Source organism: Cervus elaphus, chromosome 29 (assembly GCF_910594005.1).
Source record: "Cervus elaphus chromosome 29, mCerEla1.1, whole genome shotgun sequence".
NCBI lineage: Eukaryota > Metazoa > Chordata > Mammalia > Artiodactyla > Cervidae > Cervus > Cervus elaphus.
Window position 1 is genome coordinate 22,691,858 of NC_057843.1, and position 19,378 is coordinate 22,711,235.

Below are 19,378 nucleotides of genomic sequence, written 5' to 3' on the forward strand. Positions count from 1 at the left end.
CTCCAGTTCTGGGCTGTGCTGGTGTCGGGGTCCAGCCCAGTGGGTCCAGGAACACCCAAGGGATGAGTGGTGTCGGCGAGGAAGAAGACAGACACACACAGGAGGTTGAGTAGAAGAGGTAGCTTTTTTTTATTTTTAGGATAGCTCAGTTTTTATAGAATGAACGTTACCTCCCCCTTAAGTCACCACATATTACATCAGATATTGGTTTCATGCTCCTGTCAATATTTTTCTTTCCCATGTTTTTCCCCTATGCATTCATCTAGAACGTTTCCAATTACAGGGTTTTTTCTTAAATGTCCCGTACATAGTCTTCTTGCCTCAATGGCTTAACATTTTCATTCTAACAAAACAATGTTCTACAAATCTCAGGTATAGTGTAAATTCTTTGGGCAATAAAACCATACATGGGATGGGTCACAGTAACATGTTTTACATTTCTGAGAATAGTACCATGAGAAAAACCTTGATATTTTTCTTTACCTGAAACCACAAAACCTCAATTTACAATGATTAACTATTAAACAGCAAAAACACCTCTAAAGCAGCAAAACATTTCTATTAATAGTGAGATAATGGCAGTGAAGCTGGTTACTATAAATCTTCTATTGAAATCCTATGTACCCCATTTCCTAACTCTACAAAAATACCCATAATATCCCGTGTTGTTTAAAGAAAGGGAAACAATGGACAAATAGCAGCAAGGAAATGGCAATAATGAAAACCCTGTCAACCAAGGAGCAAGTAAACTGAAGCGGATCTCAACTTCTAATTCTAAATCCCTCTACTCTTTTCTATTCTAGAATGTATAATCTTTTAAGCAAGCAGCCAAACTATACCTGTGGCCTTTTCTCTTTTTTTGACTTGATGTTTATGGTAGTGTCCTGAGCCAGAGCATTTCCAAAAAGGCTTGGACTTTTCCAGGGAGGCCTTATTACTATATATTTCCAAAAATTAATAGAAAGCCCTACAACAGTAAGACAGAAGGAGGAAAGGGACACACCGGGCCCCCGGGACAACCTCGAGGGGAAGAACTGTCTTGCAGGTTCTTCTCTCGTCCCGTGACCTTGTCACGGCCTGGGCACGTCCTGGCGGCTCCCAACATGCCGGGTTGTAACCCAGTTCTCTTTTCCATAAAGTCCTTTGTCGATACTTGCTGGCAATGTCATCTCCTTGAGCTTCTGCATTGCTACTGAAAGACCAAAACCAAAAAAGGGTTCAGAAGTCAATTTTTCCACTTCTTGTACTAAAAAAGTGAGGAACATTATATTACTGAATGAATTGTTTGATTTTCTGCAACCTCCAAGGGGACTCATGCCAAGGGGCACCTTCCAGGATTGCTAGTGCTAGTGCCCTTGTCCCCACGGCAGGCCACTGCTGACCCACCTCCAAAGGAGACTCCAACTTTAGCAGAGAGGTCTGGTTCAGTCTCCTGTGGGGCCACTGCTCCTTTCACCTGGCTCATGGTGCTCGCAAGATTTTGTTTGTCCCCTTTGAGAATGGAGTCTCTTTTCCCCATAGTTCTGTGGAACTTCTGTAATTAAATCCCACTGGCCTTCAGAGTCAGATTCCTTGGGGATTCCGAGTCTCTTTGCCAGATTCTCAGGCTTCGAAACCTGACATGAGGCTCAGAACCTTCACACCAGTGGGAGACTTTTTTGGTATTATTGTTTTCCAGTTTGTTGGTTTCCCATCTGGCAGGTATAGGATTTGTTTTTATTGTGCTGAGTGCCTCCTATGTCTCATTGCAGTTTCTTCTTTGTCTTTGGATGTAGGGTATCTTTTTTTGGTGGGCTCCAGAGTTCTCCTGGGGATGGTTTTCAACAGCTAGTAGTGATTTCGGTGCTCTTGCAGGAGATGAGTGCGTGTCCTTCTACTCTGCCATCTTGAACCAGGAGCTAAGCCAAAACTTTGATATTAGACCATTTGAAATATGCTGAACTATCTCATGCACACCCACCATATTTATTCACCACCATGGACATACATTTGGCTGAGATTTGGACAGAGAGTTAATTACTGGAAATAGGTATGTTTTCTGTCTTCAAACAGTATGATTTTCTAAGAAAGATTTTAAAAATCAATAAGTCAACATGCTGTACAGAAAATATTATTATTGAGTCATATCCAAGTTTCTGCAGTAACATGCCAGGGTTCATATATAAAAATTGATCAACAAAGATCCCACCAATTTATATATTTCATTCACCATATTTCAACTTTTATTATTTTAAGAATTTCCTATAGTCTGTACTTTTCAAGATCAAGGCCTTGCTTTTTAGTTTTAAACACCCCTCCCGCCCCTCCCCTCTACATCCTCCATCAGGACCTTCTAACTGACAGTCCCTTAAATGGGGAAGAATTGACTCCCCAGAGCAGGAGCAAGTCTCCATTTCTTATTCCCACCCAGTATCCTGCACAATGGTAGGATACTGCTGGTCCTCAGGGGTGTCAAGAAAAGTGTAAATGTAATAATGATAATAATCATAATGATAAGCTTAAAACAGTTTTACCAGTTAGACTGTTTGAAAATGACAATCTTGCTACATTTCTTTGTTTTTATTTTTTGTGGGTTACTCTTGTCTTCTCAGGTGACCAGTATACTTGTTATCTGGGCATCTCTTTACTTTTCCCTCAAATTCTTGCATCATTTAGTCCAGTCAACTTTTCTGTCCTATCCTACAGTTTTCTCAGCTTTAAAATAGGGAGAAGGGAGTGGATATATGTGTACTTAGAACTGGTTTACATTGTACAGCAGAAACCAACACAACATTGTAAAGCCATTATTCTCCAATTAAAATCAAAATAGGAACAAAAAAATCAAAATAGGGATAATGAGACTACTGTACTCCAGTCAATATACCATCTCATGTTATGTACTCTATATGATGTTAATACAAAAACTTACAAAATTATCTTAAATGTGTAGATTATACAAAGCATCAGGGACACATTAAACAGCAGTGAGCATTGTTACTGGACAGGTGTATACAAAGGTTTCGCCATTAATTCATGTCTACCTTAAAAATGATTATGCCATATCTGAGCCTTGCTCAACTCTAATTTTTAATGCAAAAATTCTACCTCTGCAAATTAGAATAAGTTAATCTTTTCTAGTATTATAACCAGTATATCTGCACAATTAAACATTTTACTAGCAAATACAATAATCTCATGACTGTCCCAAGCACATCGAGACATTTAGTGGGCATCAAGTCACCATGCAATCTGTGCATTTGGCATATAAGATTCTTACTAGGTAGGAAACGGTGTATTAAGTGAAAATCTACATTATGCTGAAATAAAAAACATCTTGATTATGAATTTTAAAGCAATTTATCTAAATGAAATGATATTTTAAAAAAGTGAATAAAACTCTCCAATGCAAAACTATGTATACATTTGATAGCTTAACATAAGATCCTTAGATAAAGGAAATGAGAAGAAAAAAAGATTTTGAAAATTGAGATTAATTATTTAAGGTAGCTCCTGGGTCATAAGTTTCTCAAATATGGCTTTCCCTCAATTGAACTGAGATAAACAAAGAAGTAATTTTGAAAACATTACAGATGATTTTGCTTCCACTGAAACCAGGAACTTAATGCTTTGTTTTGGCATAAGGAAAATATTTCAACTTGGTGTGAGTTTCAGACTATTTATACATTTTAAAATATTTTCAACTACTTGAATGTTGCAGGAGAAATTAATCATTTATATTAAATAAAATCATTTTCCCTTTCCCCAGGGGCTCCTGTAAGTCTCAGTCTTGTCCTCAAGTCTTCCCACTGGATGGTCCCAATATCTAGATTACTGTGCAGAATGTAGATGCCTTTCCCCTTTCCTCGAATTAGTCTTTTTCCCCAGAAACAACCCAGAATCTGAAAACATAGCACAACATGCTCAGATTTCCAGTCATCAATCGCAGCATAAACGGGCACCAGTATAAACTGCTCTGGCTAAAATCTCCTCCCAGGAAGGGGAGGATGGACGCAGGGGCAGGTGCAGAAATCAAGTTGTGAGCAAAACCCCTGCAAAGCTCCCCTGGGCAGTCTGGCCCAAAAAGGAAGTTTCCTCACAACTCCCGAGGCCCCAGGCTCTCCCTGGGCCCCAGCAGCACCTAGCTCATCTGGAGGCTCTTGCCTACAGGGACTCCCCAGTCCGCCCCCCACCGCAGACTTGGCGCTGGAGTTCGAGGCGCTGGACCTGAAGACAGGTCTGCCGGGTGAGCAGGGCCAGTTGCTCTGTTACAGGGAGTTCTGTGGTGCCCTCCTGGTCGCTGGGGCGCAGGAAAGGCAGATTTGAGCATTTGTTGAGCTGAAGCCCTGGGACTCAGTTTCACTGAAGTGCTAATTTTGGGGGATTCCTGGTCTCTCAGAGGGTGGCAATGGTGATGATCACCATTCTCCAGGGCTGGAGAACATCACCCTCCTTGTCATCAGGGAAGGGGTTGGCATCTGGTGAGCCTGGTGATGCTGCAGATGTAGGGCTGTGTCAGCCTTTATCCAGCTGTTCCCAGCACCTTCCCGAAACTAAGATTTTTAAATAGGTCAGAATTGTCACTTTCTGCACTTTTCTCAATTTTGTCTCCACTGAAAAACTTTTCCCTTCTATTCTGGGCATCAGAGAATGTCACAGCTTCGATGCTTCTTCTGTGTTATTACACTGGACATGAAATGTACTCATGGAAAAGTCTCAATCCAAAAGGAGATATTCATCTATATGAGTCAACTCAGCTTGAAAAAAAAACCCAAGGCTCAATCTTTCTTCTTTAGTCCAAAAGAGAACTTAGAGGTGTGACTCCATAGTCTATTTTGACAGTTTTTAAATTGCACCAATTTTTAAACTGCCACATCTCTCTGCATTTCCTTTTTTAAAGGAATACATAATACATAAGGGTCTAATACATAAGGTTTGAATTCTTCAGTTATTTACAGAACTATAGGTCCTGTGTTCTGGTGGTCTACAGATAATAGTGGCATAATAACGAACACGCGTTAATCCATAGAGTTCTCTTCATTCTCTCACCAAAGTGTGCTGAACGCACACACACATGTGACAACGTGCTTGGCGATGTAGATTCCAGGAGCGTCAGGAGGGGATGATGACTGCCCTCCTGGGAGCAGGGGAGAGGACTCTGGAGGCAGGATGAGGAGGAAGGAGGCAGCACGTGCTCAGAGCAGCTGAGGGCCGGTTCTCAGAGCTGATGAAGAGGAGGGACTGGGAGCAGCAGGAAGGTCTACTCTCACACAATCTGGGGCTCCTGAGTGTAGCCGACACCAGACATTCATTTTGTGTTCTAAAACATGAAGACAACTTTAGTAGCAGCCACAGAGGACATCCTTTACTTCAAATAATACAAGGTTTGCAAATTAGGCTGAGAATGTGGAACTGAGTGAATGATAGCAGTCTTTCATATCAATAGAACCAATAGTAACCCCTTTCCTCCACCCTCAGTCCAACCAAGAGAAGCTTTCCCTGCAAGTTCCTTAACACAGTCAAGGGTCTGCATGTTGAATCCCTAAGTGTTCATTCTAGGAGAGGGAATGTCCGCAGGACTGTGAAGAGCCCAGGAGCCCAGATTTCCTCCCTTTTGAGCAGTGCCTTGTATGTAATGGAGAGAAATCCTATATCACTTGAAGTTCTTTGCTGAGGAAGAGGTTCAGGAAAGTTCTCTAACTTTCCTAGAATTTAGATGTTTTGTTCCAGGTCAGGGAACTATATCTTACAGGCTACAACCAAGACTTCCCATGCCACAAGTAAAGATCCCATCTGAGGCAAGGAAGAACATCCAGCATGCTACAACTAGACTGGGCACAGCCAAATAAATACATAAAATAAATACATTTAAAATTCTTTAAAAACCCAAAGAAACCCAACCCATCAATGTGATCATATCACAAGGTGGGATATTAGGGAGATTAGGGTTAGCAATCAATAAAATTCAGTTTTCACTTTTAAAATCATAATTATTGTTACCCAGACTAAGATCAGGATCCTTTGGAATCATTTCATTCCCTTTCATTCTAATTTTTTCAATGCAACTTCTCATTGCCCAGGTGGATTTGTCACAGATGCACAGCAAGGCTGGTCTCCTTGACCCTGTGAGAGAGGGTTAGTGTTCGAGCAATGGGGCTTCTGATTGCCCATCTCCCAAAAGCTGGTGCATGTGACTTCTTCCTTCTCCCCTTATACTGTCCACATATGGATTAAAGGAAAGAAAAATCAGGTGACTGGTCTTACAAAGCTGATGGCAGTCCACAGACTCAGGACTTGGCCTTCCTTGAGCTTTTATCAGAAGCAGCCGTGTCGCAGCCTTTCTGTTGTTCATATTGACCTGATCCTTCCCTTCTGCCACAGCCTAGGCCCCAGCTATGCTGCCCTGAAGTTTGTTAACCCAGAATACATCACTGTGTCAGGGGAAAACCACTTCCCTTATTTCATATTCATGACAGTGAGAGTTTCCCTTGTTTCTTGTAGCCCACAAAACAACTGTGGAATTTTACTTTCTAGCAAAATTGCAAAGAGAAACAAAAAAAATCTAACCTCTTGAAAGTGATGCAGCCCCTTGGGCTTTCTTTACTTCCCTTTCTTGCTCTCACCTGATCATGAATTACAGCCAGAGAAGGAGCAGTGAAACAAATCTTGTCCAATAAGTCACTAAGTGAATATAAAAAGTTTAAATGAAAACTTACACTAAAGGAAAAGAGGCTATTTCTCCTGATCTAATACTGGGTCTCAATGCCCTGCATTCTCAGAGGAGACAGAAACAGAGGAACAGAGATGCCCGGTGGAATCAACTGCCTGAATAAATTACTGTAACTCACTAGATTTTGTGACATAAGCTTCCAACAAGAAACAACACCAGCACTGAATCTCCTTCCTCCAGCTCAGAAACTCTGAGCAGGACAGGTGTTGAAGAGTTTAAGTAAAAGAATTGAATAATAAAAACTATACTTGGCAAAGTAGATATTATTTATCTACTAAAAGTAAAATGATTGCAGTTGGAAATTGCCTTCACCAACTTACACAAACACACTTTTGCTCTCAGCATCTGAGCACTGCTGATATTTTGGACACCTGGGGAAATGGGTCAGGAGAAGAGGAGGTCGCCACCAAGACCTGGGGTCCTTCACAGAAACACTCCAGGGGAGAGGATGGGGTTTAGGAAGATGATTTATTTCCCCAACAAATATACAATCCCTCCACAGAAAGGAGATTTTCAAATCCACAGGATGTGGTGAGCCTGTCCTCAGGGAGGGAGTCCAGCAGGTGAGGAAGGGACTCTGTCACTCCAGAGGACAGGCTGTGGCTCCATGTGATCTCTGCCTTGTGAGTGAGGTGCTGCTGGGGAAATACAATTATCCTGGAATGAGAGTCTCCTCACCCATGTTCCCTGAGAAGAACCAGGATTCTGGTGGGGGTACTGGCCCAGTCTGTGGAGGACGACAGGTCTCCAGTGAGAAAATGGTGGAAAGAAAGGGTGATGTGTGTAACAGTCCTGCCCTCATGGTTCCCTGAAGGGCAGGGATCTGCAGGAATGTGTTCTAGAAGGAAGAGAAATGTGGGAGGAGTTCAAGGACTGATAATAATCAGCTTCTTCTCTAAATCAAACACTAAAGAAAACTCATCATTTGTTTCCAAGAGCTTAACTGGCAGAGTGATCTGGTAAATCCCTTAACATTCAGAAAAGTAAAAATAAATAAATAAATAAGGAAACCATAGAGCTGACAGATCCTGGCTTCCTATGGAAACTAAGAGTGAAAAACGGAGCCTGAGAGCAAGCCAACAATGTGTTCATGGATGAAAGTAGAGCAACACTTATGAATGAGAGGAAAGGGCAATAACATGTGTAATTACAAATGTCTATCAATTCAGACTTAAGACAAAGACCTTTCTCATTTGATTGAAAAATATCCATTTGGATGGGCACATCTGAAGTCACTAGGAAAAGGCAAAATTAAGTCTAGAAGGAAGAAAATTTCTTTGACTATATAGAAAATACGTAACAGAAAACCAAAAAGGAAGTAAAAGTGTATAGATGTGATTAGAAAATGAAAATGACCATGTTCCCTATTTAATGGCCTTGCTTAGAAAGCATGGCATCAGAGAACCTACCTCAAGGTTCCACCAGACACCATCGCAGTCAGGCCAGCAGCAGCAGCCTCATCTTCCCCATGGCCTTCGTGCTCTCTCTACTGATGGCCCTGGTGCTGGTCAGCTACGGCCCTGGAGGATCCCTGGGCTGTGACCTGTCTCAGAACCACATGCTGGCTAGCAGGAAGACCCTCAATCTCCTGGACCAAATGAGGAGACTCTCCCCTCGCTTCTGTCTGCAGGACAGAAAAGACTTTGCTTTTCCCCAGGAGATGGTGGAGGGCGGCCAGCTGCAGGAGGCCCAGGCCATCTCTGTGCTCCATGAGATGCTCCAGCAGAGCTTCAACCTCTTCCACACAGAGCGCTCCTCTGCTGCCTGGGACACCACCCTCCTGGAGCAGCTCCGCACTGGACTCCTTCAGCAGGTGGCCGACCTGGACGCCTGCCTGGGGCAGGTGATGGGAGAGGAAGACTCTGCCCTGGGAAGGATGGGCCCCACACTGGCCGTGAAGAGATACTTCCAGGGCATCCATGTCTACCTGCAAGAGAAGGAATACAGCACCTGCGCCTGGGAAATCATCAGAGTGGAGATAATGAGAGCCTTGTCTTCATCAACCAGCTTGCAAGAAAGGTTAAGAATGATGGATGGAGACCTGAACTCACATTGACATGACTCTCACTGACTAAGAAGCCACATCATCCTTGTATACTCACCTGGGCTCATTTTAGAAGACTCAATTCTGATTCAGCCACCAAATTTATTGAATAAACTCAGCCAATACATGTCAGTAGTAATAAGCAAGTAGATATCAAAGTATTCAAGTGTAGGGGTATCAATCAATAAGCGATGACTGCCCTGATGTTATTTATTTATTCTTTAGTTAATATAATATTTTATCTCATCATATTTATATTTCCATATAAAAGATGTGTATGTTTACATTGTATTAAAATTTAGAAAATATTTTCCCTATTTAATTAAAATTGTCATTTGTTTTATTTATTAAATAGTTATCAAGATAAATTTGTTAAATTTTTGTTTTGAAAACCTAAATCCTTATTTTGTCTACATAGACCTATCATAAAATAGTATTTGTTCACTTTATATTGTGTAACAGTTCTATCATTTTCTAAGAAATGTTTGTCAAAAGGTGGAATTCTGAGAATATTCCCTGGGTGCAGTTGTTAGGACTCTGAGTTTTTCCTTCAGGGAGCCTTGGTTGAAGAACAAAGATCCTATAAGCTGTGGAGGGTGCCAAAAAGAAAAAAGAAGGGAAATTATGAAATTGTAGAAAATGGTGAGTCTTGATGTCATAGGCATAACTGATTTATACCCACTCATTAAAGAATGGTTGATATACATATCTGAGGGAAGCAGTCACCTCCAGCAGGAAAGCTGATGACATGCGGTGTTAACCAGCCGCGCCTAACTATTACTCTGTCTCCCGCCTTCTCCTCAGTACTGCCTTACTGAGCAGCTCACTCCCTTACACAGCACCTTCACTGCCTCCATCTGGACGCAGAGCATCCTTTTTCGACAGGCTCCAGAGTCTCCTCTGGATGGTTGTTCAACAGCTAGTTGCGATTTCATTGCTCTTGCGTGAGAAGATAAGTGCATGTCCTTCTACTCTGCCATCTTGAACCAGAAGCTAAGCCAAAACTTTGATATTTGACCATTTGAAAAATGCTCAACCATCTCATGCACACCCACCATATCTTTTATTTACCATCACGGACATAACGTGTGGCTGAGATTTGAACTGGGCATTAATTACTGGAAATAGGTATGTTGTCTGTCTTCAAGCAGTATGATTTTCTAAGAAAGATTTTTAAAATCAATAAGTCAACATGCTGTACAGAAAATATTTTTATTGAGGTATATCCAAGTTTCTGCAGTAACAACCCAGGGTTCATTGATAAAAATTGATCAACAAAGATCCCACAAATTTATACATTTCATTCACCATATGTCAACTTTTATTATTTTAAGAATTTCCTATAATCTGTACTTTTCAAAATCAAAGTTTTCCTTTTCATTTTAAACTCCTCTCCCCCACACACATCCTCCATCAGGACCTTCTAACTGACAGTCCCTTAAATGGGGAGGAATTGACTCCCCAGAGCAGGAGCAAGTCTCCATTTCTTATTCCCACCCAGCACCCTGCACAATGGTAGGATACTGTGGGTCCTCAGGGGTGTCAATAAAAGTGTAAGTGTAATAGTGATAATAATCATAATGATAAGCTTAAAATAGTTTTACCAGTTAGACTATTTGAAAATGACAATACTGCTACATTTTTTTGTCTTTATCTTTTGTGGGTTACTCTTGTCTTCTCAGGTGACCAGTATACTTGTTATCTGGGCATCTCTTTACTGGTCCCTCAATTTCCTGCATCATTTAGTCCAGTTGATTTTTCTGTCCTATGCTACTGTTTTCTCAGCTTTAAAATAAGGATATGGGAGTGGATATATGTGTACTTATAGCTATTTTATGTTGTTGTACAGCAGAAACCAACACAACATTGTAAAGCAATTACTCTCCAATTGAAATCAAAATGGGGAAAATGAGAATACTGTACTCCATTCAATATACTACCTCATGTTATGTACTCTATATGATGTTAATATAAAAACTTACAAAATTATCTTAAATGAGTAGATTATATAAAGCATCAGGGACACATTAAACAGCTGGGAGAGTTGTTACTGTGACAGGTGTATACAAAGCTTTCACCATTATTTCACGTCTACCCTAAAGATGATTATGCCTTATCTGTGCCTTGCTCTACTCAATTTTTAATGCAAAAATTCTACCTCTGCAAATTAGAATAGGTTAATCTTTTCTAGTATTGTACAAAGCATATCTACACATTTAAAAATTTTACTAGCAAATAAAATAATCTCATGACTTTCCCAAGCACACCGAGACATTTAGTGAGCATCAGGTCACCATGCAGTCAGCGCACTTGGCATACAAGATGCTTAATAGGTAGGAAATGGTGTATTAAGTGAAAATCTACATTATGCTGAAATAAAAAACATCTTGATTATGAATTTTAAAGCAACTTATCTAAGTGAAATGACATTTTAAAAAAGTGAATAAAACTCTCCAATGCAAAACTATGTATACATTTGATAGCTTAACATAAGATCCTTAGATAAAGGAAATGAGAAACAAAAAAGATTTTGAAAATTGAGATTAATTATTTAAGGTAGCTCCTGGGTCATAAGTTTCTCAAATATGGCTTTCCCTCAATTGAACTGAGATAAACAAAGAAGTAATTTTGAAAACATTACAGATGATTTTGCTTCCACTGAAACCAGGAACTTAAAGTTGTGTTTTGGCATAAGGAATATTTAGACTTGGTGTGAATTTCAGACTTCTTTATAGATTTTAAAATATTTTCAACAACTTGAATGTTGCAGGAGAAATTAACCATTTATATTAAATAAAATCATTTTCCCTTTCCCAGGGGCTCCTGTAATCTCAGTCTTGTCCTCAAGTTTTTCCACTGGATGGTCCCTATATCTAGATTACTGTTCAGAATGTAGATGCTTTTCCCCTTTCTGCGAATTAGTCTTTTTCCCCAGAAACAACCCAGAATCTGAAAACATAGCACAACATGCTCAGATTTCCAGTCATCAATCGCAGCATAAATGCGCACCAGTGTAAACTGCTCTGGCTAAAATCTCGTCCCAGAAAGGGGAGGATGGACGCAGGGGCAGGTGCAAAAATCAAGTTGTGAGCAAAACCCTTGCAACGCTCCCCTGGGCAGTCTGGCCCGAAAAGGAAGTTTCCTCACTGCTCCCGGGGCCCCTCGCGCTCTCTGGGCCCCAGCAGCACCTAGCTCAGCTGGAGGCTCCTGCCTACAGGGACTCCCCAGATCTCCCCATGGACTTGGCGCTGGAGTTCGAGGCGCTGGACCTGGAGACAGGTCTGCGGGGAGAGCAGGGCCAGTTGCTCTGTTACAGGGAGTTCTGTGGTGCCCTCCTGGTCGCTGGGGCGCAGGAAAGGCAGATTTGAGCATTTGTTGAGCTGAAGCCCTGGGAGTCAGTTTCATTGAAGTGCTAATTTTGGGGATTCCTGGTCTCTCAGAGGGTGGCAATGGTGATGATCACCATTCTCCAAGGCTGGAGAACATCACCCTCCTTGTCATCAGGGAAGGGGTTGGCATCTGGTGAGCTTGGCGATGCTGCAGATGTCCGGCTGTGCCCTCCTTTATCCAGCTGTTCCCAGCACCTTCCCGAAACTAAGATTTTTAAATAGGTCAGAATTGTCACTTTCTGCACTTTTCTCAATTTTGTCTCCACTGAAAAACTTTTCCCTTCTATTCTGGGCATCAGAGAATGTCACAGCTTCGATACTTCTCATGTGTTTTTACACTGGAAATGAAATTTTATTCATGGAAAAGTCTCAATCCAAAAGGAGATATTCATCTGTATGAGTCAACTCAGCTTGAAAGAAAAACCTGAGGCTCAATCTCTCTTCTTTAATCTAAAAGAGAACTTAGAGGTGTGACTCCATAGTCTATTTCGACAGTTTTTAAAATCCACATATATATTTTTTTAATTTATTTTTTATTTAATGTTATTATTTTTTGGAGGTTTTATTTTTTAATTAATTTATTTATTATTTTACTTTATAATATTATATTGGTTTTGCCATACATTGACTTGAATCCGCCATGGATGTACATGTGTTCCCCATCCTGAACCCCCCTCCCACCTCCCTCCCCATCCCATCCCTCTGGGTCATCCCCATGCACCAGCCCTGAGCACCCTGTCTCATGCATTGAACCTGGACTGGCGATTCATTTCACATATGATAATTTACATGTTTCAATGCCATTCTCCCATGTCATCCCACCCTGGCCCTCTCCCACAGAGTCCAAAAGACTGTTCAATACATCTGTGTCTCTCTTGCTGTCTTGCATACAGGGTTATCGTTACCATCTTTCTAAATTCCATATATATGTGTTAGTATTCTGTATTGGTGTTTTTCTTTCTGGCTTACCTCACTCTGTAAACAGGCTCCAGTTTCATCCACCTCATTAGAACTGATTCAAATGTATTCTTCTTAATGGCTGAGTAATATTCCACTGTGTATACGCACCACAGCTTTCTTATCCATTCATCTGCTGATGGACATCTAGGTTGCTTCCATGTCCTGGCTATTATAAACAGTGCCGCAATGAACATTGGGGTGCACGTGTCTCTTTCAATTCTGGTTTCCTCAGTGTGTATGCCCAGCAGTGGGATTGCTGGGTCATATGGCAGTTCTATTTCCAGTTTTTTAAGGAATCTCCACACTGTTCTCCATAGTGGCTGTACTAGTTTGCATTCCTACCAACAGTGTAAGAGGGTTCCCTTTTCTCCATACCCTCTCCAGCATTTATTTCTTGTAGACTTTTGGATAGCAGCCATTCTGACTGGCATGAAGTGGTACCTCATTGTGGTTTTGATAAAATCCACCAACTTTTAAATTGCCACATCTCTCTGCATTTCCTTTTTAAGGGTCTAATACATAAGGTTTCAATCTGCACAGTTATTTACAGGACCATAGCTCCTGTTTTCTGGTGGTCTACAGATATTAGTGGCATAATAGTGAACATGGGTTAATTCACAGAGCTCTCTTCATTCTGTCACCAAAGTGTGCTGACTGCACACACGTGTGACAATGTGCTTGGCGATGTGGATTCCAGGAGAGTCATGCGGGGATGATGACTGCCCTCCTGGGATCAGGGGAGAGGACTCTGGAGGCAGGATGAGGAGGAAGGAGGCAGCACGTGCTCAGAGCAGCTGAGGGCCGGTTCTCAGAGCTGATGAAGAGGAGGGGCTGGGAGCAGCAGGAAGGTCTACTCTCACACAATCTGGGGCTCCTGAGTGTAGCCGACACCAGACATTCATTTAGTGTTCTAAAACATCAAGACAACTTTAGTAGCAGTCACAGAGGACACCCTTTACCTCAAATAATACACAGTTTGCAAATTAGTAACCTCTTTCTTCCACCCTCAGTTCAACCAAGAGAAGCGTTGCCTGCAAGTTCCTTAACACAGTCAAGGGTCTGCATGTTGAATTCCTAGTTCATTCTAGGAGACGGAATGCCTTCAGGACTGTGACGAGCCCAGGAGCCCAAGTTTCCTCCCTTTTGAGCAGTGCCTTATACATACTGGAGAGAAATCCTACAGTTCTTTGCTGAGGAAGAGATTCTAGGAAAGTTGTCTACTCTCCTAGAATTTTGATGTTTTGTTCCTGGCTAGGGAACTAGATCCTACAGGCCACAACAAAGACTTCCCATACCACAAGTAAAGATCCCATCAGAGGCAAGGAATATCGAAGATCCAGCATGCCGCAACTAAGACCTGGCACGGCCAAATAAATACATAAAATAAATATTTTAAAATTCTTAAAAACCCAAAGAAAAACAACCCATCAATGGGATCATATCACAAGGTGGGATATTAGGGAGATTAGGGTTAGCAATCAATAAAATTCAGTTTTCATTTTTAATATTATAATTATTGTTACTCAGACTAAGATCAGAATCCCTTGGAATCATTTCATTCCCTTTCATTCTAATTTTTTTCAATGCAACTTCTCATTGCCCAGGTGGATTTGTCACAGATGCACAGCAAGGCTGGTCTCCTTGACCCTGTGAGAGAGGGTTAGTGTTCGAGCAATGGGGCTTCTGATTGCCCATCTCCCAAAAGCTGGTGCATGTGACTTCTTCCTTCTCCCCTTATACTGTCCACATATGGATTAAAGGAAAGAAAAATCAGGTGACTGGTCTTACAAAGCTGATGGCAGTCCACAGACTCAGGACTTGGCCTTCCTTGAGCTTTTATCAGAAGCAGCCGTGTCGCAGCCTTTCTGTTGTTCATATTGACCTGATCCTTCCCTTCTGCCACAGCCTAGGCCCCAGCTATGCTGCCCTGAAGTTTGTTAACCCAGAATACATCACTGTGTCAGGGGAAAACCACTTCCCTTATTTCATATTCATGACAGTGAGAGTTTCCCTTGTTTCTTGTAGCTCACAAAACAACTGTGGAATTTTACTTTCTAGCAAAATTGCAAAGAGAAACAAAAAAAACCTAACCTCTTGAAAGTGATGTAGCCCCTTGGGCTTTCTTTACTTCCCTTTACTGTTCTCACCTCATCATGAATTACAACCAGAGAAGGAGCAGTGAAACAAATCTTGTCCAATAAGTCACTAAGTGAATATAAAAAGTTTAAATGAAAAATTACACTAAAGGAAAAAAGGCTATTTCTCCTGATCTAATAGACTGGGTCTCAATGCCCTGCATTCTCAGAGGAGAGAGAAAGAGAGAAACAGAGATGCCCGGTGGAGTCAACTGCCTGAATAAACGACTGTAACTCACTAGATTCTATGACATAAACTTCCAACAAGAAATAACACCAGCACTGAATCTCCTTCCTCCAGCTCAGAAACTCTGAGCAGAACAAGTGTTGAAGAGTTTAGGTAAAAGAATTGAATAATAAAAACTATACTTGGGAAAGTAGATATTATTTATCTACTAAAAGCAAAATGATTGCTGTTGGAAATTCCTCTACCAACTTACACAAACACACTTTTGCTCTCAGCATCTGAGCACTGCTAACACTTTGGACACCTGAGGAAATTGGTCAGGAGAAGAGGAGGTCACCATCAAGACCTAGGGTCCTTCACAGAAACACTCCAGGGGAGAGGATGGGGTTTAGGAAGATGATTTATTTCCCCAACAAACATACAATCCCTCCACAGAAAGGAGATTTTCAAATCCACAGGATGTGGTGAGCCTGTCCTCAGGGAGGGAGTCCAGCAGGTGAGGAAGGGACTCTGTCACTCCAGAGGACAGGCTGTGGCTCCATGTGATCTCTCCATTGTGAGTGAGGTGCTGCTGGGGAAATACAATTATCCTGGAATGAGAGTCTCCTCACCCACGTTCCCTGAGAAGAACCAGGATCCTGGTGGGTGTTTTGGCCCAGTCTGTGGAGGACAAGAGGTCTCCAGTAAGAAAATGGTGGAAAGAAAGGGTAATGTCTGTCATAGTCCTGCCCTCTTGGTTCCCTAAACACAACCACATGGACCTGCAGGAATGTGTTCTAGAAGGAAGAGAAATGTGGGAGAAGCTCATGGACTCATAATAATCAGCTTCTTCTCTAAATCAAACACTAAAGAAAACCGACCCTTTGTTTCAAAGAGCTCAACTGCCACAGTGATCTGGTAAAACCCTAAATAAATATGGAAACCATAGCTGAGGGAGTCTAGCTTCCTAGGTAAAGTGAGAGGGGGAAATGGAGCCTAAGATGAGGGCTACAAATGTGTTCCTGGAAAAGAGGACAGGAACATTTATGCATGAGAGAAAGGAGGCAATAATGTGTGTCATTACAAATGTACTTCAATTCTAACTTAAAACGAAGACCTTTCTCATTAGATGATGAATATCCATTTGGATAAGCACATCAGAAGTTACTGGAAAAAGGTAAAATTAATAGTTTATATTGAAGACAAGTTCTTTGACCATATTCAGAATACATAACAGAAAACCAAAATAGGAAGTAAAAGTGTATAGAAATGATTAGAAAATGAAAACTACCCTGTTCCCTATTTAATGGCCTTGCTTAGAAAGCATGGCATCAGAGAACCTACCTCAAGGTTCCACCAGACGCCGTCTCCACCAGCCCAGCAGCAGCCTCATCTTCCCCATGGCCTTCGTGCTCTGTCTACTGATGGCCCTGGTGCTGGTCAGCTACGGCCCGGGAGGATCCCTGGGCTGTGACCTGTCTCAGAACCACGTGCTGGTTGGCAGGAAGACCCTCAGGCTCCTGGGCCAAATGAGGAGACTCTCCCCTCGCTTCTGTCTGCAGGACAGAAAAGACTTCGCTTTCCCCCAGGAGATGGTGGAGGGCGGCCAGCTGCAGGAGGCCCAGGCCATCTCTGTGCTCCACGAGATGCTCCAGCAGAGCTTCAACCTCTTCCACACAGAGCGCTCCTCTGCTGCCTGGGACACCACCCTCCTGGAGCAGCTCCGCACTGGACTCCATCAGCAGCTGGACAACCTGGATGCCTGCCTGGGGCAGGTGATGGGAGAGGAAGACTCTGTCCTGGGAAGGATGGGCCCCACACTGGCCGTGAAGAGGTACTTCCAGGGCATCCATGTCTACCTGCAAGAGAAGGAATACAGCGCCTGTGCCTGGGAAATCATCAGACTGGAAATCATGAGATCCTTCTTTTCATCAACCAGCTTGCAAGAAAAGTTAAGAATGATGGATGGAGACCTGATCTCACCTTGACAGGACTCTCACTGACTAAGATGCCACATCACCCTTGTACAGTTACCTGTGGTCATTTCAGAAGACTCTGATTTCTGTTTCAGCCACAAAATTTATTGGATTAGTTCAACCAATACATTGTCAGTAGTAAGAAGATAGTAGATAGAAATTATTCAGCTGCAGGGGTATCAGTCCATTAGCGATGACTGCCTCGGTGTTATTTATTTATTTATTATTTAGTTAGTTAATGTTTTATCTCATATTTATATTTTCATATAAAAGATGTATATGTTTGCATTGTATTAAAATTTAGAAAATATATTCTATTTCATTAATATTATAATTTGTTGTATTTATTCAATACTTATCAAGGTAAACTTCCTGAGGTTTTTTTTTTTTTTTTGAACACCTAAATGCTTATTTTGTCTGTATATACCTATGGCAAAATAGTATTTGTTCATTTTATACTGTGGAACAGTTCTATGACTTTCTAGGAAATGTTTGTCAAAAGATGGAATTCTGGGAATTTTCTATGGGTGCAGTTGTTAGGACTCTGAGTTTTCCCTCTAGGGAGCTTTGGTTGGGGAACTAAGATCCTATCAGCTGTCGAGGGTGCTAAAAAGAAAAAAGGTATAAAGGAGATTTTGAAATTCTAGAAAATGGTTAGTTTTGATGCCATAGGCGTAACTATTGTATACCTACTCATTAAAGGATGGTTGATATACATATCTGAGGGAAGCAGTCACCTCCTGCTGGAAAGCTGATGACATGCGGTGTTGATGGCCGCTCCTGACTCCTGTTACTCTGTCTCCCACCTTCTCCTCAGCCCTGCCTCCTCAGGACTGAGCAGGTCACCCCCTCACACAGTGCCCTCACTGCCTCCATCTCAGGAGCTCCGTTCTGTGCTGATTTCTTCTAGCTGCACGGTGCAGTCAGAGTGGAAGCCACAGGAAGAGAGCCCAAGTCTAAGGAGAGTTCTAGAAATTTCAAAACCTCTGAATCCCAGATCTGCTAATTACCAGCAGTGAGACCCTGAAAAATATCACAAACACTATAGATCAGTTTCTTCATCTTTAATATGGGAAATAAGAGTAGTTTCACAGAATTACTGTTTGGATTCAATGAGTGCATATCACACAAGAGGCATCAAGCGCTCCTGGCAGAAATCCTCAGGACTGTGAGAATCACAGAGTGCCTGCCCTCAGGGAGGAGACAGGAGAGCTGGCCTGAGACAGTGACTGGAAGGTGACACTGGAAAGGAGCTAGGCCCCTGGCAAAGGTATTTTCTTTTCACCTTGGGTGCTAGTTCCAAAGTGCTTTCAGTGTGAGAACTGTCCTTTGCTGTATGCTGAAGAGCATTCCAATTTCTGGGTTTCATACTTCTAAAAGCATTCCTATGAGTTCGTAAGAAACTCTTTGAGAAAGAAGGATCAGTAGAAAATGCTTCGATCTAATACAAGCACAAATAATAGGGAAAGAATAGAGATCTCATATCAATGCAAATAACCAAACACACGCAGACGCAGGAAGAAAGAGCAGGCGCTGTGAAGTGCATGGTTCTGCTCTCCAGTCCTGGGCTGTCCTGGGTTGGTTCCTAGTTCTCTTTTCCATAAAGTCCCTTGTCCATACTTGCTGGTAATGTCACCTCCTGGAGACTCTGTATTGCTACTGAAAGACCAAAACCCAACAAAGAGTTTAGAAGCCAATTTTTGCCCTTCTTATACTAAAAAAGTAAGAACCATTATTAATGAATGAAGTGTTTGCTTTTCTGCAACCTCTAAGGGGACTCACGTCGAGGGGCAGCTTCCAGGATTGCTGCTGCTAATGCTCTGTCCCCAAGGCAAGCCACTGCTGACCCATACCTCCACAGGAGACTCCAACTTTAGCAGGGAGATCTGGTTCTGTCTCCTGTGGGGTCACTGCTCCTATCCCCTGGGTCATGGTGCATGCAAGATTTTGTTTGTCTCCTTTGAGAATGGAGTCTTTTTTCCCCCACAGTCCTGTGGAAGTA

The 19,378-nt window shown here is 42.0% G+C and overlaps 2 protein-coding genes across 2 annotated transcripts; both read left to right on the forward strand.

The window, feature by feature from the left end:
* The first annotated feature begins 8,174 nt into the window (after nucleotides 1-8,174).
* LOC122685883 (interferon omega-1-like) lies at nucleotides 8,175-8,762 on the forward strand. The gene has a single exon (XM_043890937.1). It carries the CDS (start codon nucleotides 8,175-8,177, stop codon nucleotides 8,760-8,762), a length of 588 nt encoding a protein of 195 aa, XP_043746872.1.
* A 7,991-nt stretch (nucleotides 8,763-16,753) lies between these two features.
* On the forward strand, nucleotides 16,754-17,388 carry LOC122686061 (interferon omega-1-like). The gene has a single exon (XM_043891157.1). It carries the CDS (start codon nucleotides 16,801-16,803, stop codon nucleotides 17,386-17,388), a length of 588 nt encoding a protein of 195 aa, XP_043747092.1. The 5' UTR covers nucleotides 16,754-16,800.
* The last annotated feature ends 1,990 nt before the right edge of the window (nucleotides 17,389-19,378 follow it).